Source organism: Hippopotamus amphibius, chromosome 2 (genome assembly GCF_030028045.1).
Source record: "Hippopotamus amphibius kiboko isolate mHipAmp2 chromosome 2, mHipAmp2.hap2, whole genome shotgun sequence".
Taxonomy (NCBI): Eukaryota; Metazoa; Chordata; class Mammalia; order Artiodactyla; family Hippopotamidae; genus Hippopotamus; species Hippopotamus amphibius.
In genome coordinates, this window is record NC_080187.1 from 100,758,208 (window position 1) to 100,784,219 (window position 26,012).

The 26,012-nt window shown below is 43.9% G+C and overlaps 1 protein-coding gene across 2 annotated transcripts in view; it reads right to left on the bottom strand.

The window, feature by feature from the left end:
- The window catches only part of DMRT1 (doublesex and mab-3 related transcription factor 1), a 91,932-nt gene that overhangs the window by 39,228 nt on the left and 26,692 nt on the right, over positions 1-26,012 (bottom strand). The window contains exons 3-5 of one of the 2 annotated variants that reach the window (XM_057723881.1): positions 23,684-23,689; positions 17,350-17,633; positions 1,431-1,575 (exon numbers count right to left, since the gene is read on the bottom strand). In XM_057723881.1, coding sequence (XP_057579864.1) covers positions 1,431-1,575; positions 17,350-17,633; positions 23,684-23,689 — 435 coding nt within the window. The remainder of the gene's footprint in view (positions 1-1,430; positions 1,576-17,349; positions 17,634-23,683; positions 23,690-26,012) is intronic. The other variant, XM_057723882.1, reaches the window with a different exon arrangement.

Here is a 26,012-nt window from a genome sequence, read left to right on the forward strand (position 1 = left end):
CTGCCTGAAAGTAGTTTCAGTTCTAATTTTCTGTATGAACAAACGTTTCTTTAACTGCTTCATCCCTAAATTGTGCCCTGGCTTCATGAGACAATGAGTTAGGATTCCAACCTTTCGGGATTATGTTTTCTTACAGAGCAAGCTTTCTTAGAAATCATACCTGACACATTTACTCCTTTGTTCATGCATTCCTTCCTTCACCCAACTGATGAGTAACAAACAGGCATCACAGCAACTAAAAAGGTACATAAGATGTGTTCTCTGTCCTTAAGGAGCGTATAATTCACAAAAATACATAGAATCAAAGGCAGTATGAAAGAAGGACCACACGGGCATGTGTTATATGGAATAAATATTTATAATACAGAATTGTGCTTGTCCACTCCTGACAAAAAGTGATTACTAATAAGAACCAAAGTGCAATCAACAACATGTACTTCCAACTCTACATTTCACACTGGTCAGTTCCCTTGACCTATGTATTCTGAATTAATGAAATTCTTTATTTTATTTTAGTACGGTACATAAAGCATAACTTTTCCAGCTTTTTTAAGACTTCACCATTCCAAACTTGGAAATCGAAGCATGGTTCCAATTCTCACTCTCTAAGCACTCGTTTTACAAAGAAGCCAATTCTTTATAGAGAATAAGTTACTGAGAAAACCTGCTTCCTTCTTCTAGTAGAGTAACTTCTAGTAGTCAGTTTCTCCACCAACTCACTCATTACTGCTCTGATTTCTACTTACTGCCTCAACTGTGTACGCCTCTCACTTTCCTAGGTCCAAAGATGATGCCTAAAAAAGAAAGAACTGAAAAACAGGGCCTGGAAACACAGCAGCCATAAAAGACCTGCCTATCATCACAGTGTAAATATTGGGGAGAAAGTTAAAACTGAAGTTGAGGAATTGTATATTTCAAAGTGCTCTGGTTTGTTAAACAGTCATTTTTTATTTTAAAGCCATTATATCAGAGTTATTTGCATTGCTACTGCATAAACTCTGAGATCTATTGTATTCAAAAATGTTTTATTATGTTCTTTTATTTCCTCCTGCAAAAGATGAATACACCTTCAATTTTAAATTGGCAAAGTTTTGGAAAACTAGTCTTCAGTATACAGAGACTCATTTCATCAAAAATATCAGGACTTGAACCACATTTAAGGGCCCCCTGATATTACATATTGATTCTCCAGAAAATAGATTTTTGGCTTCTGTATCTTGTACTTGTTACTCCGGGTGTCCAGAAAGGAGAAACATGATATTAAGAATCCAGCAAGGCAAAACCATCCCATAATTAAATATTTTAAAGGATACTTATACAACCTTCCCAGCAGATGCTAACTGGTAAGCTGATAGAGAGGACCAGAGACCCAGTGCTGGGCAGGCATCCTCTCTCCACCTCAAATCCAGACCACATAACCAGGAACCTACCACTCGCTTTGGCTTCCGAGTAAGAGGGACCGTCCTCAAAAGTGAAGATCTGAGACATGCTCTGGCCCAGGTAGGAGGGAGGCGGGTAGTAAGAATGCATCCTGTACTGGGAACTCATTGCATGGCGGTTCTCCGAGTTTTTCATCTGCTTAAGAAAAAAGAAGGAATATATTGAGACCAAAGTTGCATATTACAAGAATTACCTAATTCTTTAAGTTAAGGGAATAGGCTATTGAAGTTGGAAGTATCATCACCCATGAATATGCCCCTCCAGTGTACCAGCCCTACAAATACTAGAACTGTGCAGTTGAGGTGCCTTTTCTATCCTGGGGTCCCCTCTAAAGAACCCCTCTAATGCCATCTGGTTATAGGATGCTCCACTAGTAAGTACAAAAGAGAAAAGGGCAGTAAAGACCACAGAGCACTGCTTAGGAGCCAACACAATCCCCTGTAACACTGACCAGCACGTTTGACAAAAAGCATTATTTAACTTCCTCGCATCTTCTCGTGTGTGTAAAATTAGCATCTTACCTTGGTTACCTTACAGTGTTCTCATCGAGAGAAGGTTTTTAAAAACAACATGCAAACCCTACGTGAGGGTCAGCTGCTGTCGTCAGCATGAGGCCAGTGCTGGATGCTGTCACTCAGAGCCCCCTCCCACCCCCTCCTATGCTTCTCCCTGTAGCAAGGAACGGAAGTCTGAGGCCTGCATCTTCCAGATGCTCCTGTCACCAGGCTACTGGAGGTGATTTGGATTCTGCTAACAGGACATGAAATGAGATCTGGAAGGCAGAAGGGGAGCACATGCTGCTTTTGCAGCAGTAGTGGCAGCTGACACTTGGCAGTCATGCATTTTTCTGGCAATCAGACCCTGCCTTTGGGACTGTAAGGCAGCTTGTGGGTAAGAAGCAGTTCCCAGTAGCTTCCTGACCTCTCATTCAAAGATAAGGAGATGGAACCTCCAGGCTTAAAAGGGGCCCCCACTCCTGCTTTCCTGGCTCTTCCTGCCCACTTCCATGAAGCTAGAATTGTTCTGAATCCTGCACGGACCCTGGTACAACAGTGAACACTAAACGCATGATCAGATCTTCACAGCAAGAACAGCCAGACTAATAGCTAGACTCCAATTTACTTATACTGCCTTTTAAAAAACTAAATTCAGATGGTATTAGCCTTATTTAAAAAGTCAACATAAGGGAATGTTCAAGGATAAACCAATTCTATTTAAGAATTAAGGAATAATTTCAAAATCACGTTTTTCAATCAAATATTTAGAATGCTACTTGACAAAAAAAACAGCACTAACCTGACAGAGCCTGACAGGATTCCTTGAGATTTTCTATGAACACCTGAATTCTGGACAATTGCCCATGTGATACAGGTCTACGTGTACTCTGAACGTTATGGCTTTGCTTGGTGGAAAGGCCTAACTCCATGATTTCTGTGCTCATCTGAGAAGCTCAAGGGATTCATTTCTCACCCTCCCGACTGCTCCCCAGCACAGATGTCTGCTTTAATGGGCAGATTATTTTTTCTTATAGAATCAAAGAAGACTCCATTCCACTTGATTATTTTCTTACAAGTTTACCTGGCAAGTTCCCTTTAGCCTTTCAAGTTTTGTTTTCCTGATGCATATAAAATGGTATCTCTTCTAATTCAATCGCTCTACTTTCATTTTCTACCATTATATAAATCTTCACTAAATAAGAGGGCAGGCAAGATGTACTTGGAAACAGCCAAAGGGGAAAACCTGTCTGCCTTTAATGAGTGAGCCCAAGTCAGAGGGCATTAAGGAGCCGTGAAATCATTTAAAGTGAGGATCAATGGTCAGTTTACTGCACAGACCCAGTTATCAATTAGACCCGTGCTTCCCAGGGCTCTCTTAATGTGTATTCAAATAGCCTGGGGGTCCTGTTAAAAAGCAGACTCTGATTCAGTAAGTCTGGGCTGGGGGCCTCACAGTGTGACCTGCTCTCAATCAGCATCTCAATCAGGAGATGCCGATTCTGCTCAAGGGACCAGAATAAATGATCCTTTCTCTCATACTTGGAGCCTTTAGGGGCACGACCAAAGGAGGACTCTCTAAAAAACTCTTTTTTGACCAACTGTTTTACAACCATCAACTTTCCACCTGAACTGAAGGAAGATGGAAATGATGTAAAAAAGCATTTAAATTTTTTCATTCTTTTCCATTTTATATATGAGATTCCCCCGAGCTAAAGGATTTCCTTTAGGGGTCTGCCACCACCTAGAACTGCTGCAGCAGGAGTGACAAACTCAAACACACTTTGCATTGAAGAGCCATTTCTGCCTCTACAGACCTCCATCAAGTCAATCAGTCTGAGTCATGAACGCTGCATTAGAAGCTGAGTGTCGACGGTTAAGTACATAGTGCCATAATGTGACCCATGGGGCCTCCCCGCTCTGGGTGGTGCACTGGGCACCTCTCCTTCCAGTTTGACAATATCTTCCAGTCAGTTCTTCAGGGAAAATGCTTTTCTGTTTTCCCCACGTACAAGAAAACTGACAGGACTTGACCCGGCAAGGCAAAATGCTGGATTTTTTTCTTTTACTATGAATTTTATGTAAAGCCTCTTTTTAAAAATTTTCACTGTGAGTATACAGTAAGCGTCAGCAAACATGATTTTGTAAATGGCCAATGAGTAATTATCTTGGGCTTTGCAAGCCAAAGGGTCTCTAGACAATCAGTAAATGAACGGGTGTGGCTATGTTTCAATAAAACTTTATTTATAAAAATGCACCCAGGTCCTCAATCTTCATTCCCACTGGAATACAGGGAGGTGGGGACTCAGCACAGATGCCGGGGCTCAGCTCCTAGAGCAACAGACTTCACTGATCTGGGATGTGGCCTGGGCCCTGGATTTCTCAAAGCTCCCCAGGTAATCCCAAAGTGACACCAAGGTTAAGAAGCAGTGTTGTAGGATTACCTATATATTTCCCACACCTGGAGAAGTATGAAATCCCCAGTATCAACTAAAAAATGCAAAAGGTTAAGTCTGACAGACTGGTCAACTGCTGCCAATCCCAATATGTATAATATAATATTTAAAAAGAGATTCAGATAAACTGTAGCGTTCTGGTTTTTTTTCTTTGAACTAAAGCTTACAGGAAAATAAACACAATTCCAAATCCATGTGCATGTTTGTTTTTCCTAAATTCCTTTTTCTATGTTTTCAGGAAGCATCAAATAACAAGGATTATTTGGAAATAGGTATTGAGTTAACTGAACTCAGGCTTTCCATTTCTCCAATCAATCCCTAGATGACTGAGCTATAAAAGACCTCCAGCAAAAGAAGAAAAAGATACTAAGGGTCAGACTCCACCTGAGGTTATTAAAATGTGAACTAACTGAGGCTCCCAAATACTCCACCTGCTCTCAACTGGAAGAATAACCTACAAATAACCGACAACCTGGACATAAGAAAGAAAGCTTGTTCGGTGCATTTCTAAATGCACATGTAAACCTCTGAAGCATGAAGTTAAAACTGAATTGTGATTCCCTGGGAAAGTCCAGAAAAAGGCATGGAAAAATGCGATTTAAAACACTAGATCATTTCTTACTCCCTTCCAACTTAAAACAAAAAAAATCACAGTCTGTGACTTCAAGTTGAGACAAAAACGGGTACATGAGGAAACCTTTGAAACGCCCTGTTCTACTTTAAACCAGTAGTACTCAGCTGGGGGCAATCTGTCCCCAGAGGACATTTAGCAAAGTCTGGAGACACTTCTGTCACCACGGGGTTGGTGGGGGGGGGGGGGGGCGTTACTGGCACTTGGTGAGCAGAGACCAGGGGTGCCGCGGACCCTCGTCCAGTGCACAGGGCAGCCCCGCAACACAGAACCGTCCAGCCCGACCTCTTGACGGCGCCACGCCAGAGAAAACTTGCTTTCAACTAACCTAACACTACCCCCTTGTGCTCAGCTCCTCACCTCCAGCTAAAACAGCAAAGTTCTACTGAAGGATAAACGGTGCTTACAAATGAAAGGAATGTTCAGTTCTGCTCAAAGGATATAATTTTTCTTTCCTTTATGCAGTGCTGCCTTGTTTCTTCTCAAGATTTTATTTTTATTCCTTTAAATGAAACAAACCAAGTAAAACCTAAAAGCCCGGGACTCAGGTGAATCACGGCCACTGTTATTACTAGCATGAGATAGCTGGCGAGCAAGAGGCATGTGTTCCCACCTGACTACCCACCCCAAGCCCCCGACCAGAGTGTGCCCTACGGATGGGAGCTGGGCTGGCGGAGCACGTGCATGTTGTTAGTATTAACCCCGCAGAAAAACCTAAGAGCTTTGGGTTTTATTTTATTAAACGGTTGAGAACGTACAGCGCAATAAATCTGAACCATAGGTTTCCTCCTTACACACCGCAGTCACCCTTTTTTATAATAACAATAAAATCCCAACAGAAGGTAAAAATGTTAGACCCCACTTCCTTGAAAAAAAATTCCTAAATACTACTCACTGGTAGTCTGTTAGCACTTTAGAGAGGAAGAGAGGCTGGCTCTCAAACTGAATCGAATACTCCATCCAGGGAATGGCTAAAAGAGATTCCTGCAGACCAAGTCCTGGTCTAATTTATGTCAAGCAGGGCTCAGCTGCACAGAATTAAATTCAGCAAAGACACTGGTCTTCATAAGAAGAGGGACTGTATAGGATAATATTCCTAATTGCAAACTGTGATATTTAAACAAACAGTGTGAAGATTCCCCTGGCACTGACATGTGACAGGCTTTTAAATGCAAAAGCCACATGTGGGATAAACCTTTGGTTTTAAGAACAGAAACCTTTTTATAAAAAGAAGCAGGGCTCTTCGCACGCTGTGGAATTCTAGGTCTTCTGGTGAGGTTAAGAGTGGAGGTTATGGCTGAATTTTGTCCTCATTAAAGGATTGCTTTAGTTTTAATAGAAGCTTCTTCTCAAATTATTTGAAGGGGATGCCTGTTCCCACGCTCACCTGACCGCACACTGAGAGTCCTCCTAGTCCACGGACCTCACCTGGGCCAGCTGCCTTCCCTGAAGGGCAACTGCCCATCCACCGCCTTAAATACACACCTCATTCACCCTCTGGGATCCCACACAGCACAGCTGGAAGGGGTTATTTTTAATGGTTGCTGTTACACACACATTTCAGAGTTCCTGAAACACCAACAGGCCCAATGCTGAGTCACGGGAGGTTAGTTTTCTCTCTGCTAACTCCCTTTGGAGTTAACGTCCCCTGCTGGGCCCACCCTGCTTTCTCTTAGGTGCTGTATTATGGAATGCCTTCCACTCCCCTCCCTAGAGCCAGGAAGAGAAAAGGAAACAGAGGGCAACTGGCCTGTGAGGACTCAGGCCCTTGGAAGGGATTCCCGCAGAGCCAGGGGGACTCCTTCAGTGGGGGAAGGAGCTGTGTTTGCGGCTCAGCACTTAGATGCTGGAGAAGAGAAGAGCTGTTCGTCCGGAAATGGAAGAGATACTCTTCCTCCTCAGAGAAGAGGTGAAAGGGAAAAAAAGGAAAGAGAAAGAGGACGTGCATGTAATAGGGCAGAGAGGACAAAAAATTTAAGAAACAATACATCTAAGATGTTTACAATTGTAAACCCCATGTTTCCCGAAGCTTCAGAGTCTGTGACACATTTGAAAGCAAAACAAAACTTATGTGGGTTAGCTTTTCAAAAAGGATGGAAGAAAAGCAGCCAAATTACCAGAGTAGATTTTTAAAACATAAAAAAGACGAACCACGGGGTAAAACACAAATCCTGCAGAAGGCACAGAATAGGAATTCGCATCATTTTATAAGCTTTAAAAGACGGAAACTGCGTATGGTACCAGGATTACACGTGCACTTATTGGTGGTCCATTTCGCTTGTCCTTAGTTTAAAAAAGCAATGAAGATGCAAATATCCCCACAATTTAAAAACTCTAATTAATTTCCTAAAACTTGTGTCGCTCGGTTGGTTATTTTCACTGTCCGCGTCACTGGCCCAGACAGAACAGGTTACTCCTCTAGACAGGGTTTTACAAAAGGCAGCACCATGACCCTTTAGTGCAGCGGCCCCCCACCTTTTTGGCACCAGGGACCGGTTTCCAGGAAGACAATTTTTCCACTGACGGGGCAGGGCTGGGGGATGGTTCAGGCGGTGATGCGAGCAACGGCCGCTCACTTCCTGTAGTGCAGCCCGGTTCCTAACAGGCCGCGGCCCAGGGGTTGGGGACCCCTGCTTTCCTGGGCCCCAACATAATCGGTGGCTGCAATCAGCAAATATATATTTTTAAGAACAGTATGGAAATGAATGAAATTAAACTAAATCAAGTTGAACAGAAATATGAGAATTCACTGTATACAATATGGTAAAAGCTGTTTTATGAAACTTTAGTTTTGTATTTATGTGTAGGTATAAAAATATACTGGATCACAACAGAAAACATTTCTTACTGCAGCTCTCGGTCTAAAAATGTATGAAGGACATTGATGTAAGAATCAGGTGAAAGGAAGTAAGGACCTTAAAAAATAGGTACATGGTAAGAAAAAGCCAAACTCTGAAAATGGTTCCTTTTTCTGGAATCTGGGAGGGTTATGCATTTTCACAAAAGAGAGGGGGGCAGTTCATTTGGAAGCAGTCTCTGGGACTAGCCCAGTACCTTCCTCATTTTCCCCAAACCACAAACTTACACAGGATTTTCTAGCTCCTGGGTTAGAAACTTCTATTTGTCTCATTTACACATCTAAAACACAAACCCTGACTTCCCAACTGAAGTCACACAGAGCCAGGCATGTAAAAGACAGCAGGCATGTAAAAGACAGCAGAAACCAGCTTCAGTGAAAGGGCTGGGTTGCATTTTTAAAACTGGGTTGCTAACTCTCAAGGCATAGTACTCTCCACTCTAACATGCAAGTTCCTGGGAGCATTACATTAAACCTCTGCAGATAGGTGGAGGGGGCTTGGAAATGGTGACATTCTTAATGTAAATGTAACTGGCCATATCTCACAGCTAAGGCGGAGTGGGGGGTGTGGAATGGAAACTGCAGACACTTGAGAACTCATAACGTAATCATGAACTCAGGAAGAAACTGCTTCTTCTTATAAAGACCTACTCATTGCCTTTGGCTTTTAACAACTCTTCACATTTCCACTGTTTCGAGATCAAATAAGAAACATTTTGGGGGGCAGTCAGTCTGAAAATGAGAAGACGCCTGTAACCACACATTCAGGAACTTTGATTTTAGAACCAGAAGCATCAGAGGCATCCATTTCTGTTCCCGTCTTGATGGACAAACTTAATTAACCTTTGCTACTCTGTTCCAACCTAGTGTTTTAGACAAAACTAGTGACCCACAAACAATATGTTACCTTCAGAATCTCAATGGCAGGGACACCAAGAGATATAGCCCTATCAGCAGGATCGGGAAATCAGTCCCTCAGATTAGCTGCTCGAAGAAATATGGATTATATCCACGTCACACATGAGCTGTCAGAAACATGAGGATACTTTTAGCATAAATCAGCAGTCTGAAGGGTATCTTATGAGTACTGAACATGACAGACTGCTTGGAGGGCAAGGTGAGCCTGTCTTGGGCCACCGTCTAAGTGTGAGCACTTGAGCACATGTACTTCACCCAATCTGGCATCAAAAGCTGGAATGCAGGCTGGTGACCGCCGGTGGGCACATCACACCCAACTTATGGCGGGTTAGTGGCATGGAAAGGTGATTCCCCCTCCAAAACCATGACAGAGAGCCCACCTCAAAGTTACCAAATAACACAAGAATGACCAAAAATCTGTTTCCCTAAAGCACACAGAAGTGTGTGTGTGTGTGCGTGCGCATGTGTGCATGTGTGTGTGACTTAAATGTGGTTAATACTACCAGGACTAGGACTCTCCTCCTACCTAACACGTCAAATCTCTGAAAACATTACCTAAGAAGAGAAAATTACAAATATGGCTGACTTGACAGGCCATTTAGGGGAAAATTCCGAGTAGAGGCAATGTGACCCTAAATTTGGGGAACCCTGGCCCATTCGCTTCACCAGCTTTAAGCTTCTGGTGGTCTGTAATGACTTTTATGTTTAAACAGAAGATTCTCCAAGGCTGGTCTTCTGAGCTGAGAAACCCTGTGTCCTCCCTGTCCCATAAATCAGGACCTACTTGGGGTGCAAGTGAGGCAGCCCCACAAAATGCTGAATTAGCATAAAGGCGTTCACAGGACTGAGATAAAAAGATAGGAAAAGACTAAACCACCCTGCCTGGAAAGAGCGAGCTTGAGATAATTGCTAAAGACAGCACATTGAAGACCCCCGAAGGACTCCACTGCTGTCACGGTGACAAAGGCCAGTGCTGTGGTTTCCAGATTCTCACCAGTACAACTTTTTAAAAAGGGGGCAGGGAAGACAAGGCTAGAGTCGCCAACTTCTTATATTGCTGAGTAAGGGCATTTCCAAAAAACAAAAAACAAAAAAAGAAATCCTCATTTCATTAAAAAAAAAAGTTGGAAGGGTCAGTCTCAATAAAAACAATTAAAAAAAATTTTTTTTGAATTGACTAATTTATCTGTAAGGAAAGCCCCCTTGTCCTTATTTTCCTAATTTCTCTGTAAACCAGCACAGGTAACAGCCTGCATTCAGGATAGTGAACTGCAAAACAGTAATATAAGGAACAAGATGACAGCAGTCCACCACTGGTATCTAAACTGAATAATGTATTAAGAATATAAATTAGAACTGGAGGTATTTAGGGGGGTAAAAAAGGTCAGTCACAATATTTTTCTATGAAATGACTGTCTAATCTAGGAACCCTAAAATAAGAACCTATAAAATTACTAGAATCACAAAGTTCACAAAAGTGGCCAGATACAAAATAAACACACCACATTATAGCAACATCAACAGAAATTTACGTTTCTATAATTCCCCTTTAAAATACAAATTAGGGTGGTTAGCCCTAATAGCCCAAGGCAAATACCACATCTAATTTAATTTTCTTTTCCTGAGGAAAGATATTCCTTTACATGTTTTAAACTAAACGTGGTCCTACAGATTCCTCTTCTATGTGCTTGAAAACTTTGTGAGTTTTTCTTGCCAGAGGAAAACGCCTATCAGTGTCTGCTCACCAACAAATAATGGCCAATAACCAGTTTGTTCTAAAAAAGGAAGCCAGGGCTATTTTTTCCAGCCAACGAAGAGGGTGATGGGACTGGAGGGGCAGCCTAGTGGGTCACAGGAGCGTTTGTACAGAGAGCACCTCACCCAGAGAAAGAAGGCTCAGGTTTGGGGCTGTATTCCTCAGGGAGTCACTTCCTCTTTCTCAGCCAGAATCACCCAGGAGCCTGAGGTGACCAGATACACATTATACCAGAGGTCTGATGGTGCAGCTTCCTGGCCTGAGGTGAGCACAAAATTGATCTGAAGTCTCCTCCTTCCTCTGCAAAACTGAAGTGGATTTTGCATCCTACTACTTACTCCCTGACATACTGTTTTTTTTGTCTTTTTGTTTTTTTTTAATTGGAATATAATTTCTTTACACTCTTGTATGAGTTTTTGAGGTACACTGAAGTCAATCAGCTGTATTTATACACATATCCCCATATTCCCTCCCTCCCTCGACTCCCCCCCACCCTCCTGTCCCAGCCCTCTAAGGCATCACCCATCATCGAGTTGATCTCCCCTTGTTATACAGCAACTTCCCACTGGCCATCTATTTCACAGTTGGTAGTATATATATGTCTGTGCTACTCTCTCACTTCTCCCTGTTTTTGCTGATGACTCTGGCTAATGGTTTATCAATTTTGCTTATCTTCTCAAAGAACCAGCTTTTAGTTTCATTAATTTTTGCTATGGTTTCCTTCCTTTCTTTTTCATTTATTTCTGATCTGATCTTCATGATTTCTTTCCTTCTGCTCACTTTGGGATTTCTTTGTTTTTCTTTCTCTAATTGTTTTAGGTGTAAGGTTAGGTTGTTTATTTGATATTTTTCTTGTTTCTTGAGGTAGGACTGTATTGCTATAAACTTCCCTCTTAGAACTGCTTTTGCTGCGTCCCATAAGCTTTGGGTTGTTGTGTTTTCATTGTCATTTGTTTCTAGACATTTTTTGATTTCCTCTTTGATTTCTTTAATGATTTCTTGGTTGTTTAATAGTGTACTGTTTAGCCTCCATGTGTTTGTATTTTTTGCAGTTTTTTTCTGTAACTGATATCTAGTCTCATGATGTTGTGGTCAGAGAAGATGCTTGATATGATTTCAATTTTCTTGAATTTGCCAAGGTTTGATTTGTGACCCAAGATGTGATCTATCCTGGAAAATGTTCCATGTGCACTTGAGAAGAAAGTGTATTCTGTCATTTTTGGATGGAATGTCCTATAAATATCAATTAAGTCGAGATGGTCTAATGTGTCAGTTAAAGCTTGTGTGTCCTTATGTATTTTGTTTGGATGATCTGTCCATTGATGTAAGTGGGAGGTTCAAGTCTCCCACTATTATTGTGTTACTGTCGATGTCCCCTTTTATGGCTGTTAGCATTTGCTTTATGTATTGAGGTGCTCCTATATTGGGTGCACAGATATTTACCATTGTGCTATGTTCTCCTTGGCTGGATCCCTTGATCATTATGGAGTGTCCTTCCCTGTCTCCTGTAATGGTCTTTACTTTTAAGTCTAATTTGTCTGATATGAGTATTGCTACTCCAGCTTTCTTTTGACTTCCATTTGCATGGAATATCTTTTTCCATCCCTTTACTTTCAGCCTATATGTCTCCCTTGGTCTGAAGTGGGTTTCTTGTAGGCAGCATATAGAAGGGTCTTGTTTTTGTATCCATTCAGCCAGTCTGTGTCTTTTGGTTGGAGCATTTAATCCATTTACATTTAAGGTGATTACTGACATGTGTGTTCCTATTACCATTTTCTTAATTGTTTTGGGTTTGTTTTTGTAGGTGTTTTCCTTCTCTTGTGTTTCATTAGAGAACTGTTTTTTTTTTAATTAAGAAATATTAAAAATTAATGGCTTAATTAATGGTTAATTATAATCATCTCCTGGGGAATAGGAGCCAGGTTTAAGCCTTGGCTTCCTATTCCCCACCCCCAGCTCTGGACCCTCCTCAGGGAACCCCTAGGGCACAGACTTGGAGGCGCTGCAGCTGTGCCCACACCGCACGTGACCCAGAAGTCCCGTCTGGGCATCTTCGAGCTAACATGCTGTTCGGATGCTGAACCACACGAGTAAAGAGAGAAGGCAGTGTGGAACCCAGGGCCCGGCAGGCTGCTCCGTTCAGGGCAGAGAGCATCAGCGGGCAGGTAGCACCACAGTCAAAAGGGGCACAGCTTTTACACGTGCCCCGCTGAGCCCCCAAGCCTTTAGCAGGCAATGCTAAAGGGCCATCCCAGTAACGCCTACCAGAGGAGCCTTTCTCTGCGCTCCAAGGCCTGGATATCAGATTATGATTTCCTTTCTGCCTGCTTCTCAGTTTCAAACCCAGAGCTACTTAGAGGATCCCTAATCTCCCTTCTCTTACACCAGGTGATAACAGTCTTCTCCCAAGACCTACTTTTCGTGTTTGTGTCTATTTGGTTCAGTGGTAGATTCCCAGCACACAGTGGGACCTCAATGTGTGCTTACTGAATAATTGAATGCATCCCAGCGTGGGGCATGATCATAAATGGGCCGCCAAGTATCCTGAGACACTGCCGACTGAACTGCAAAGGACCACCAGAAGGAAGCAATCACCTCTGCCATCATGTGACCCCACCCCAAATGTGGCTGGAATGTGAGTCTCCACCTCTGGTAACACAAGCGTATGAAAAGCTCATCTAGGGGGTGCCTGCCAGGGGGACTGAGAAGAGATCCCAGGTACAGCTCGCAGTCCTCCCATATTTATTTCTGCTCACTTGATATGCATCTCTCCCTTGTCACCCTGGTACAACATGTTTATTTAAGAGGTAATGTTGCCATGGAGGAGTGCACCAGGCAATAAACAGCTTTTGCAGGCAATTAAATGCAAAAGTGAAATTGAGCTGCTGGTCAGTGGAACCAGCCATTCATCGTGAGTTTGTTCCAGTGTCACAAATGTTATTCCTGTTTCACAACAGGACAGGAATCTATGATTGGGCCACAAATCTCCAGAGGCTGGTGATAGACCCAAAGCAATTAAAGCAGCTCTCAGCATACGTGCAGGACATCAACACGAAAGAGCCTTGGGATCCCGGGATGCTGGCCGAGTAGACTGCTCTAGCTTTTTAACAGGTTTTGCACTTAGTAGGTGCTCAAAAATTATTTGTGGCTTGTATGACTTTACAGGAAGACTCAGAAGAAGTCTCAACTCTACAATAAAAAGTCAGTGACTTCTTTTTGTAAATAATTCAGTACCCTCCCCCCTCATCTCTAAGAAGTCTGGCTTCAAAAAATGACGACAATCTCCACTAGAGTTGATCTCTTCTAGGAATCAGAAAGGAGCTCTTTGTTCTGAAAACATTTCATGCTGCTCCCCGCAAACACAATGACAACCAAAGCAGCAAGGGAAGGAGGATGACATAAAAGTTATTGCTCTGGTGAAGAGTCAGGAGGGAAGTCGGGTCCTAGCAACCGAGTCAAGACAGGAGATGGAGGAGACGCTGCCTAAGATTCAGGCCCTTCAGGTGGAGCCAGAGTCAGACCGGGGGGAAGGTCCAGTAAGAGAGACCAGCTCAGTGCCCTCCAGGTGCAGCTGTGGGACACCTTCCACAAAGGAGATGGGAAAGCATGGCTACAACCAAGAGAGGGTCCCTCACCTGCCCTCCCCAGGAAGCGTCCACCAGGAGGGGGCAAGGCACTGTCTGAAGAGCAGAGCCAGGGCTCCCTCCTGAAACAGCAGGAACAGGCAAGGCCAAGGGAGGCCCTGCCCCAGATCACTGTTCCCTGTACCTCTGCCATAGTGACTTGGGGAAAAAGTGAGCAGTACAGTTCCTAACCCTTAAACATTGGTTATAAGCATTATTTGTAGGTGTTTGCTATTTAATTAATACTTCATAACATTTACATCGTAATAAACATATTTTGTGTTATTATAATGTTTGTCTACGCTTCCAGGTTTTGATTTCCTAAGAGGATCAAATTCTTCCCCATCCCTAATAAAAATGATTCCACATACATGCATACTTGGTCCGTAGTCACATGTCATGGTCTTCCAACAATAACTAAAGTGTGCATTGTGTATACCCCATCTTATCACAAAGGGGATCAGAGGGAGCTAGCTAAAATACACACGCACAAAGGCTGAAAAGTAGACAGATTTCAAAGAAGAGCAGGGCCAAGAGAAAATACTGGTTAATGAAATAAATTCACAACACGTTAATATCAGCATAGCGTATTTCAGGTATTTCAGGAAAGCATCGGGGCTCTGTTCTCAGCTATCTCAAGTAATCACATCTCAGCACTGTTCTAGATAAGTTTCTGCTTATTTCCAACCTGCACAAGTGAAGAAAGACAATCAGAAGAGGGTTCCAAAGAAGACCCCCAATAACAGCAAAGTACTTAGGCAGGAATTCCAAGCCCTAAAGAGCTAAAGAGGGCGTCCGTATTCATACTTAACTGATGGCTGTCTCTGTAGCTCCGAGTCTGTTGCAGACCCAGTGTTACGCAGACAGTGCTGGCAAACACATTTTGGAGCCAGACAGCCACAGGTTCAAACGCCAGCTCTCCACCTGGTGACTGTGTGACCATGGTGGTCCTGTGAGTCTCAATGTCCTCACCTGTAAAAAGGGGACAATGCCATCTGCCTCTCAGGCTGCAGGGAAGATTCACTGCTCCCCAAATGGTAACTATCAGGATGGGTGTTATTACTAACTAAGAGGAACAGGCATCAACCACAGTAGCAGAGAAGGACCTATTTCTGCAAAATAATTTGTTAGACGAGAATATATTATCATTGGTGAAACTGGCTAGGAAATAGATGGAGCCCAGGCCTCCTTGAAAACAAACTCCTATGTTAAACGAGGCCTCAGCTTCTCTCCTGGGCCTCTATCCAGGGGCCCCTCTCTCCAGCCTAGTAAGTGATGGTTCTAGAGAAGATTCGAACAGCATCAAAACTGCAGGCCCCCCACGTGACTAAGAAAGTTTGGATAAGATTTTTCCTCTCACCCTTGGCAGCAGGGGTACAAGAACCTGCCCTCGGGGGACTCTCCTTGCACACAGTGGCTGAGGCAGCTCTCAAAGACCAGGCAAGTGCCTGGAGAATGTCTCTTCCTGGCTGTCCCTAGTCCCCCAGAGGGTGGACCTTAGCAAGGGATCTCCACGGAATTCCAAGACCTCTGCCACGCCCTCCCCAGGTCTTCCAGATGGAGTAAGAACAGACATCAGTGTGTCAGGCACCTTATGTCACTGGAAAGATTTCGACAAAGTGGGAGGGTTAACTAATTTAGAAGATTTCTGACACTACTGTAAAGCCGATCGTGAGCTATCTTTCTTTCAGAAAATACTTAAGATTTTTCTTTCTCATCCTTTTTTTCATAAGCCAACAGGTTCACAGACCTTCCCTAATTTCTCCTTAAAGCTTGGAAGTAGCCAGAATACCAGGACATCCTAGCAGCAATCCCATGGGAATCTGTAGGATGAGTTGGTTTTTTTAAGAAGTATAAGATACTTCTTTCTCCTTTCTTAGAAGACAATCTCTAATAGAAATTAACCTAAAATCTGCCCAAATCATAAAATCCAGCTGGCCTGTCGGGGTACAGCTTGAAGAGCCACAAATGCCTGCATTTCCTTTACACTCTTACCACCTCTCAACTCTAACACCTTTTTAAAAAGTATGATTCTAAAAATAAAACATACGTAAAACTTATGAAAATGAGTAGCCCAGGGGATTAAAGCTGACACATTAATATGCTGAGGAAGTCAGATTCCTAAGGCTAGTGCGAGAGTCAAAAAATGGGGTGATGTGAATATCAACGACTTCCCCACACCTACAAATGCAAAATGGAATAGAATTGCTAGGAGGAAAATGTCAATGTACATTTTTCACAAGTGGGTATAAGAAGGTCAATTACCCTGAACCTCCAAACATACATACTGCATTGTGTTGGAATCAAAGCCAGCTGGGAAAGCAGGAGCACAGCCAACACAACCAAAATAAGAACAGTTCTCGAAGAATTGGTATCTCGCACCCGGAGCGGGGCTTGGAGGAGCTGAGTCTAAGCGCTCACGCGCGCACATTCCCACAGCGTGGTAATCCAGCCTGCGAATGCTTTCCAGGCCTTGAACCTGCTGCTGATATACTGGCACAATAGAAATGGTGAAAACTGAGGAAGCAGAACAGCACTGAATAAACGTTCTCTGATAATGCAAAATGCTTTGTTTTACCCCAAATATTCAAAGCTCTCAACTGCACACTATTTCAGAAACACATACTTAGCGTATGAAAGACTGACCACCATTCCCAGCTAAAAATGCACTCAAGCTGGCCCAGCACAGCAGTGACCCAGTTCTTGTCTCACCTTTCTTCCAAGCAAACATACAGATCCGAACACATCTCCCTTCCGGGGTCAAAACCCATCACTAGGATCACTGCCACCCAGAAGGCTGCACCCAACATTTCCTAAGCTGCTCTAAAGAGTAGGGGCAAGGCTGGAGCAGATGGGGCCTCACACACATGCCACGTGTGAAGCTGACTCTGGCCAACTAGGTAGCTACACAAAATGACATTGAAGGATGACAAAAGTAAAATTTGAAAACATAAAAAAACACATGCACGTTTCTTTACAATTTTTTGCAGTCAACCTCAGGTTAAATGATGTTATGGGTAGAGTGAAAACTTTCTACACGTTTGCACATTGGCACACATGTGCTGAGTTGGGGGTGTGTGTGTGTGTGAGAGAAAGAGAGAGAGTGTGTATGTAAGTGTGTGTTTACGTGTGTGGTTTTCACATACCCAATTCACAACCTGGGTAACATCTTACCTGCCACTGGTTTCCTGTCTGACCAGGCACATAAGGTGCTGGGAGGCTCCGGAGGCTATTCTTCACAGGGGAGCCCCCAAGGGGGCTTCCCATGTCCCCGGAAGAGGAGTCAGCGGCCAAGGCCATGGAGTACTGCGGGTAGTTGTACAGATTGTTGTAGTAAGGGAACAGAGACGGCTGGTAAAAGCTGCTGTAGTAGGTGGAGTCGGAAACAAGGTCAGGTGTGTTCTCCACGTGCCCTCTGCTGGTGACAGCAGGAATATCCTGGATGACCATCCGTCCCTCTAGAAAGAAAAAAGAAAAAGACAACATGGTATTAATGTGGGGGTCACAAAACTGTACCTCTAAACCTTGCCAACGTGTGGCTGTAGAGCTCAAGACCCACAAAGCTCCAGAGCAAGGCACTTGGAGGTGCTGCTTACCCATGGCCAGAATACAGGAGGGTTTCTGAGGCTGGCGTAACTCCGGCAGCACAGCTTACAAACGTCGGTGATTATTTTTACTGAGAATACCGAAAACGTAGGCAGTGGTCATTTTAATTACATAAAGCCTGACCAGGTCTAACTCCTACCTGGAGATTCCTATCCTAATGTCAAGAAATTGGAGATCAAATCTAGTTAACCTGGCTGCCTGCAACAGCCTTACAACAAAAGTAATTGTACTTCACTTTACATAAAGTAATAAAAAAAATCCCAGTGCTCTGCTCTTTCTATGTGCATGTCCACACAGATATGTCCAAAGCCAAAGCAAGAGGCTAAGAGTTTAAGCAAACATTGTCTCCTTCACTTCCTTCCAACAGCTGATACTGTATCCTTCCAAAGTCTGGACAATGGTATAGACCCAGGGAGACAAACTTCTGTAGAAGGTCAGTTAGTAACTATTTCAGGCTTGGTGGCCATTCCGTTGTAGAATGTACAGGCTGCTGGATGTTTGTGTTGCAATAAAACTTTATTCACAAACACAGGCAGTGGGCCAAAGTGATCGCAGGCTGAAGTTTGCCAACCCAGGGTCTAGATGTTAAAATGCCAATTCCAATGCACAACTGAATGGACTCCTAAGTCATCCCTCCAATGACATTTATTAAACAATGTTCTAAGAGTTGGCCAGGTGCCTGAAATGGCTGCAAGGTAGCAGGGTGCCCCTGCCCAGGGGGAGTCTACAGTCTAGGATGAATGACGGGATTACAAATTATAACAAGGACTCTCATACAATACCCATAAACTTTTATGGAAACTCAAAGGCTGGAAAGATGACATGCAACCTAGAAAGGAATTACAGAGACCGTCATAGAAAAAACTGCACCTGAGTTGCACTTTAAAAGGGGAGCAGGAAACAGATGGAAATGAGAAAAAGAGGGTATTGAGAACAGGACAACAAGGACAAAGGGATGGAAGCAGGAAAGTGGGAGGGGACTTTGGGAGTGATGGACAGGTCCGTCGGGTTGAAGAACTGGGTGAGAAAAGGGCAAAAGAGGGCCAGTCTGACAGGCGGGCTTGCAGCTAGGCGAGGGGAAGCCCCAGACAAGCTCTCTGAACTCTCTCCAGGGTGTGGTGGGAACCACTCAGGATTTCTGAGCAAGGAGCACAGAGGGTCAGAGCTGTGCTTCGGGGTGATTCAGCTGATGGCAACACTTAAGGCAAGCAAAGGGAAGAGAGCTCAGAGGCAGGCAGAGCCACCAGGGAGAAACCCAGCAGACTGCAAATACTAGACAGGAGGCCTGTGCCAGGGACACAGGGGAGACGAACTCAACAGAACTGTAGGACTGAGGGGCGTCAGGAACTGAAACACAGAAGAAGCCAGGGAGGAAGAGCAGGACGCCTGGGGTGGCAGTGGAGATGGAGGTGCTACGTTCTGCTTCATCAGGGGGCCAGAGGGGGTGCAGAGAGGGGAGCAGAGCAGGGCTGAGAAACTCGACACCTGCACTCGTGGGAGAGGCTGAGGCAGGAAGCTGAGGTTCAGGAGTTACCACCCAGAGGGACTGACTGCATCTGGGGAGAGGAGGAAGGAGCTGTTATGGAAAAGTATGTCCTAAAAGAAGAAAAGAGTGTCAGAGCCAGAATCTGGGAGAATGGGGGACAAAGTCGACAGGGATGGTGGAGGGGCAGGCTGCGGCGTCAACTGCTGCTAACATATCAAGCAAAATCACTTTTGGAAAAGACCTACAGCAGGCTGGATCTTTAGCGCCGGGTGGTTTTAGCACAGTGGCAGAAGCAGAAGCTTGCAAGAAAAATAACAGCAAGTGAGCAATGAGGAAAGAGGGATGAATCTGGTGATGCGCCTTCTCTCTGGTCGGAATGGGTGAGCAGGCAGCAGGACCATGCCCCCGGCTCACTGTGCATCCCCCGGGCTTAGCACACTGGTGGACACATGGCGGTAAGTATCTGCAGAAGGGATCAACGAATAATGTTTTTTGAAATAGCCTGGCATCAAAATAAATATGAGGAAAAAACAGAAGCTCCAAGGAGTAATAAGATGTTGTTATTTCATTTTTAAAACACAGAGAAGGACTGAGCACATGTAGGCAGGAAGAAGCTCGTGGAGAGAAATTGCCAGGATGAGCAGCACGTGGACCAGAGCCAGTGCTCAGAAAGTGTCCTCTGGCTGAATGTGGGGAAGGCATGACTAAAGGTGCACGCCCTGGAAGGTTTGGGAGTGATCTACAACAAAATGTATTTCTATAGCCTCATTTTTTTTTAAAGCTCTTTATTGAAATATAATTGCTTTACACTGTTGTGCCAGTTTTTGCTGTACAACAAAGTGAATCAGCTGTATTTACACATATACCCCCATATCTCCTCCCTCCTGAGACTCCCTCCCACCCTCCCTATCCCACTCCTCTAAGTCCTCATGCATCCTCAAGTTGATCTCCCTGTGATATGCAGCAGCTTCCCACTAGCTATCTACTTTACATTTGGGAGTGTATATATGTCAATGCTACTCTCTCACTTCGTCCCAGCTTCCCCTTCACCCCCCACCCCATGTCCTCAAGTCCGTTCTCTACATCTGCATCTTTATTCTTGCCCTGTCACTTGGTTCATCAGTACCATTTTTTTATATTCCATATATATGAGTTAGCATACAGTATTTGTTTTTCTCTTTCTGGCTTACTTCACTCTGTATGACAGACTCTAGGTCCATCCACCTCACTACAAATATCTCAATTTTATTCCTTTTAATGGCTGAGTAATATTCCATTGTATATATGTGCCACATCTTCTTTATCCATTCATCTGTGGATGGGCATTTAGGTTGCTTCCATGTCCTGGCTATTATAAATAGTGCTGCAATGAACATTGTGGTACATGTTTCTTTTTGGATTATGGTTTTCTCAGGGTATATGCCCAGGAGTGGGATTGCTGGGTCATATGGTAGTTCTATTTTTAGTTTTTTAAGGAACCTCCATTCTGTTTTCCATAGTGGTATAGCCTCATTTAATAGTCAGCCCTGAAGTCTCTTTTCTCTGAAAGGATACCAAGTCTGTCCACCTCAGGTTTCTGGTGACGTACTGTCAGGGTCACTGTCTTATTACATCTCTTTCCTCTCTTCTCGCCTCCTCTTCCCAATTAGCGAGATGAGAAGTTACGATTCCATTACTCTACCCGTGTCTGGAGAAGGCACATGCCCTTCTCTCCTCCTGAACTTTCCCACTCGTCTTTCTCTTATCTTAAACAACAATTTAGTGGCAAAATAGATGGTTTTCTGTATCTAATTCTTTTGTTTCCAATGTCATATCTTTATCTTAATCTGATTACAAAAGCAATACAAGTTTCACACAAAATGAGAAATTATACGGTTATTTAAATCATAAAAGGAATGAAAGACATATACTTACCACCCAGTCATAAGCATTAGTGGGACATCCACACACCATCTCACAGGCATTTAGGAGGGCATTCTAGATGCTCATCCCTGTCCCTACAGTTGAAAAACACTGGATACCCCTAGGGTCTGCCTTTCAAAAGCAAGCTTCTTCATAAAGAAAACAAAATACCGTAGGAGGTAAAGAATTAAACAGAAACCCAAAGACACCAGCATTCTCGGATTAGGGCACAGGTTCATGAATTTCTACGTCATGACCTTTAATCAGACCTCAGTTTATCCAGCAACAAACTGCTGTCAGTAATAATCCTCAAGATAACAAGAGGATGGCTTCAATAAACTTCAGAGTAAACCTCAAATAAAATGCTGCATCAGGTCAAAACAAGGATTTGTTTTGCTATAGATGACTGTAATTAATTAAAATGCCATTACTTTTCCACTTACCTATATCTTATTCCCTCTTTCAAATTATACTGAGCTTTAAGAATACATTAAGATACATGCTGGAAAAGTTTCTATTCATACCAGTATTTAAATAATAAAAATCACTTGCGCTTTGTAAGAGTAAATGCCTAAATATTTTAGACTCTTAAAGTGACATTTAAAAAAACACTAGGAAAGCGCACCCACTTCAGGGACATGTGAAACTATCAAATTCTGTATTTTATAAACCACCAAACTGTATTTTGAAGTTCTAAAATGAAACTCCTGGTCAATGTTAAAAATACAGATTTATGCCTCCCCACCTTTATGTGCAGGCTACCAGTAGGTAGACATTTTCCAAGGTTGAAATAAACATCCATCAAGCTACATGTGTCTAATCCAGCTGTGCTCAGGGTGTGGTCCTTGAATCAGTAGCATCAGTACCACCTGAGAACTTGTAGAAACGAACGTTTCAGACCCATCCCAGACCCACTGAATCAGAAACTCCGATGGCCAGTTCAGCAACCTGAGTTTTAACAAAGTGTTCAGTGGGTTCTGATATGCTCCAAAGGTGGAGAACCACTGGTCTAAATATTCAAAGCAACTGCTCCAAAAATTATCCCTAAAAATATGTGACTCTTGACTGCATTATTGTGACAGTCCTGACTGGCTATCAAATGAGAGCACCCAAATGAATTCCACTGAAAACAGACGCTGGGCTTCTAGAGAAATCACTGCAGAGCTTGGATCACAAGCTGCAGGTGCTATGTGCACACTGCTGCCAGAGGGTTCCGATTTTCATGGCCCACACCCAGGCTGTCTTAACTTATTCTAACCACAACAGCTTAATTCACCCTTTCAAGTGCTTATTTCATTTGACAAACTATACTATACTATTCCTCATAAAGCTTCTAGACTCTCAAGAGGAGCAGGTAATGCAGAAATCATTTATTCTTGACCTTAAGGTATATTCTGGTAATTATATCTGATTCATTCGTTAGTTATCATATAACAACTATGTCCAAGGCTTTGTTCCAGACTTTGTAAAAGGCACAGAGAAATATTCAAAATGTTTCATTTCTTCTTAAGAGTGTGCCATCTATTCAGGCAAATTAGGTGTAGACGGAGCATCCTACACAGCAATAATCCAATGGCCACGATGACAGTCCAGGCAGATGCCACCCCAGCAAAGGCAGTGGAGATGTAAGCTAGAATGGAGGTGACTCAGAGACGGTGGGGGTGGGGAGGCAATTGAGAGAGGAGAATAATATCAACAGGATTATGAAGGAGGAAAAGGACATGTTCCAGGGACAGTGACCAGAGAAGCCTGGCTGGAGTGTAGAGGTCACGTCAGGGGACAAGAGATGCTGAGATTGGACCGTTACTTTGGGACAAACTGTGGAAGGCCCTGCCTGTGAATGCCAGCCAAGGGCGTCTGGTTGCCCCTCAATCTCTAAGGAGTGCACAGGTTTTCAGCGCAGGGGGGTACCATAAGTGTTTTAGGAAAATTACTCTGATCCAAGCACAAAAGATGGATCTCGAATAAGGAGGCAGAAGAACAGACTAGGCTAGAACAGTCTCTTCTACACATGTACCTATGTGTGGTCTATAGACTAGAATGGATGAGGCTCCTTATATACTCCAGGCCAGAAGAGGTAACTATAAGCTTGCACAGGGAGGCTGCAGTAACAGGAAAAAAGGAACCTCGTGAAGATCACTGGCATGTCTGGTGTTCCGAGAATTGCCTTCACACAACCACCTGACACTACTAACCCCTGTCACCCAGGATCTGGGGATGCCACCCAGCTCCTCTTTCAGATCCTTGCTTCACTGCTGAGTGATCGTGCTTTACTCACTGCAGCCTGAGAAGGAACATGTAAGAACACAAGCAGCATGTACTACCTCCCCCACCTCCCCGACAGCAGGATTCCCCGGAGAGTAACCAGAGACAGCCTCTTCACCACCGAGCTGCTGAGTCACACTAAGTGTCAAGATTAACTGATGATAGACCCAAAAGATTTCCAACTCATAAGCCACAAAATGCATAAAGCAAGCATACAAAATTTGAAATAGTGCGTGCGTGTGTGTGTACCAGGACCTTAAACCACACAGCCAGTATGACTGACTACAAAGTATACTGAAAAGCAAACGTAATGAGTCTGCTGAAAATTCTTAAGCTGGATCTCAGTCTTTATTTTTCTAGAATAAAACCCGCCCCAATGTGACTTAACAATGCTATTCATAATAACAGAAAGCATGATGGCATTGTTTCAAGAAAATGGGGTAGCTTCCTTAATCAGTGGTCCCTTATAGGAATTATCAGCCCCTAAGTCCTCTGCCAAGATGCAAATGGAAGCACGAAGCCAGTTGTTTTAAGTGTTGTTACTTATGACTGGGATGGTCCTAATGTGCGCTGCAAGGGAGAAAGATCAGCGGGTCTGGATTCAACAGCTAGGAAAGGAAGCAGGACCCAGAGACGTATGTTACCTGGAAAAATGCCTAGCAGCAGTCATTCAACAGAGACACTTGCAGAGACGTTGTCTACAGACTCCATGTCTTCTGATCGCAATGTTCTGATCTGTGGCTCTGTCCACATTTATCTACCTTCCCCACGTCCAGTTCTTTGAGAAGCCTTCCCAATCCCTCTGCTACTTGTTTTTTTCACTAACATATGCAGCGTGAAATATGATTCACTCCTTCCTGAGAGATCAATACCCACACATGATAAATACTCTTATTGATCCTGCAGTGTTATATGCTGGGCTCCGGGCCCATGGCGTATTAATAGTAGTTAACCAGTAATTCATTTTAAGGTATGTGAAGGCTTTTTCTCCCACTCTTGTCTAGTGTCAAGATTCCCAGAGTTGTTGCACTTTGAGTCCTTTACGTGCAAACCTGGAGCCATACTCCCTTTTCAATGACAAAACCAAACCCCACTGTTTTCTGTATGAAAGATCACATAGGAAACCAAAATTTATGATTCACAGCCATCTCATGTTAAGTGGTGGATTTATGTATACCAGATTTTATTTTTCTTTGTAACCCCATCGCTTGTGTGGTGCCTATCCTACTTAGCATCTAGTTTTAAGAGTTACCAACCAGGCACTGCTAAGTCTGAGATCTCAAACTTACCCGCCAGCCACTAACATGTTGTGCTGAGTGGTAGCAAGGTAAAGGTACAGCAAAAGTGCAAGTCACTGTCCCTATTCTCTTTTTTTTAAAGGAAAATTAAGGTCTTAAGAAAAGACAATGTTGTTTGATGACACGTCATGGAATCCGGAAGAGACAGTGCGGTGCCCTCGCTAGAACAAGATGGAACAAGGCGGCTTCCCCAGCTCCCTGTTTTTAGCAGTCTTCACCACAGGGCAACCCTATGTCCAGACTAGTCATCTCCTAACATTTCCTAGATTTAGGGAAAACTGAGAAATCCAGCCTCAGGAGTCTTCCCCTGCAAGGGAAAGAACCCAAAGGGAGATACAGGAGGAGAAAAGTGGGTCTGTGAGCTGATGCCTGGGCTCTTGGAGCACTTGTCCAACTCCCAGAAGAAAAGCTCGCCATCCCAACCAAGGGAACCGGTGCGTTTTCTGAGCTAAAGCAGAGCTGGCGCAGGAGAGGCCTGATGACTGAGGAGACAGCGTGCCTACCGTTCACGCCACTAAGTGTCAGCCGTGATGGACAAGAGGCATCACCACAGCTGCCACCTTCCCCTGCTTCCAGAGAAACAACTCATGTTCAGAGCAGTAAACTTACTGAGCGCCTACATGTGCAAGACAACCTGCCCCGCACTTTGGGGGACAAAGATGTAGTCTTTGATGCTGCAGGACCCAGCAGTAAGGCGGGGGATTCTGAAACACAAACACAGAAGGAGAGACTGACCAAAGCCCTGAGGAAGCACAAAAACTACGGGGCGGGAGGGCCAGGTTAAGTCCACCCTTCAAAGTACAAGTTCTGCTGATGCTGGCTCACTGACATCTGCGTCTCTCTCCGCCACAAGGCAGGGAATGTGTTACAGCCCATTTCTCCCCTTTCCCGAGGAATTTTTTTAATGTAATTTGGTCCTGGAGGAATCTGTCAAGGTCACTTTTCTTCGTAGGGTGAAGCCTTTGCATAACAAAGTGAACCTGAAGCTGGCCTTTAATTTAAAGCCAGAGGCAGGCTTGCTTCAAAAGTGTGTGAAATGTCACTGTGGGATGCAACTGGGGGGGGGGGGGGGGGGGGGCAAGCAAGAGATATGGGGAAGATGGAGAAAATATAAGAGGGGGTAAAGCAATTCAGGACTTCCAAGGGAGCTGCCAAAATATGAAGCATGTTGCCCTGGGGCCACTGAGAAACTCAGCGAGGAACAAGCACATCCATTGTTTGCAGCAGCTCCCAAAGTGCTGGGCAGAGAAGGCCTAGAATAAGCAAAAGCCAATCCCTGC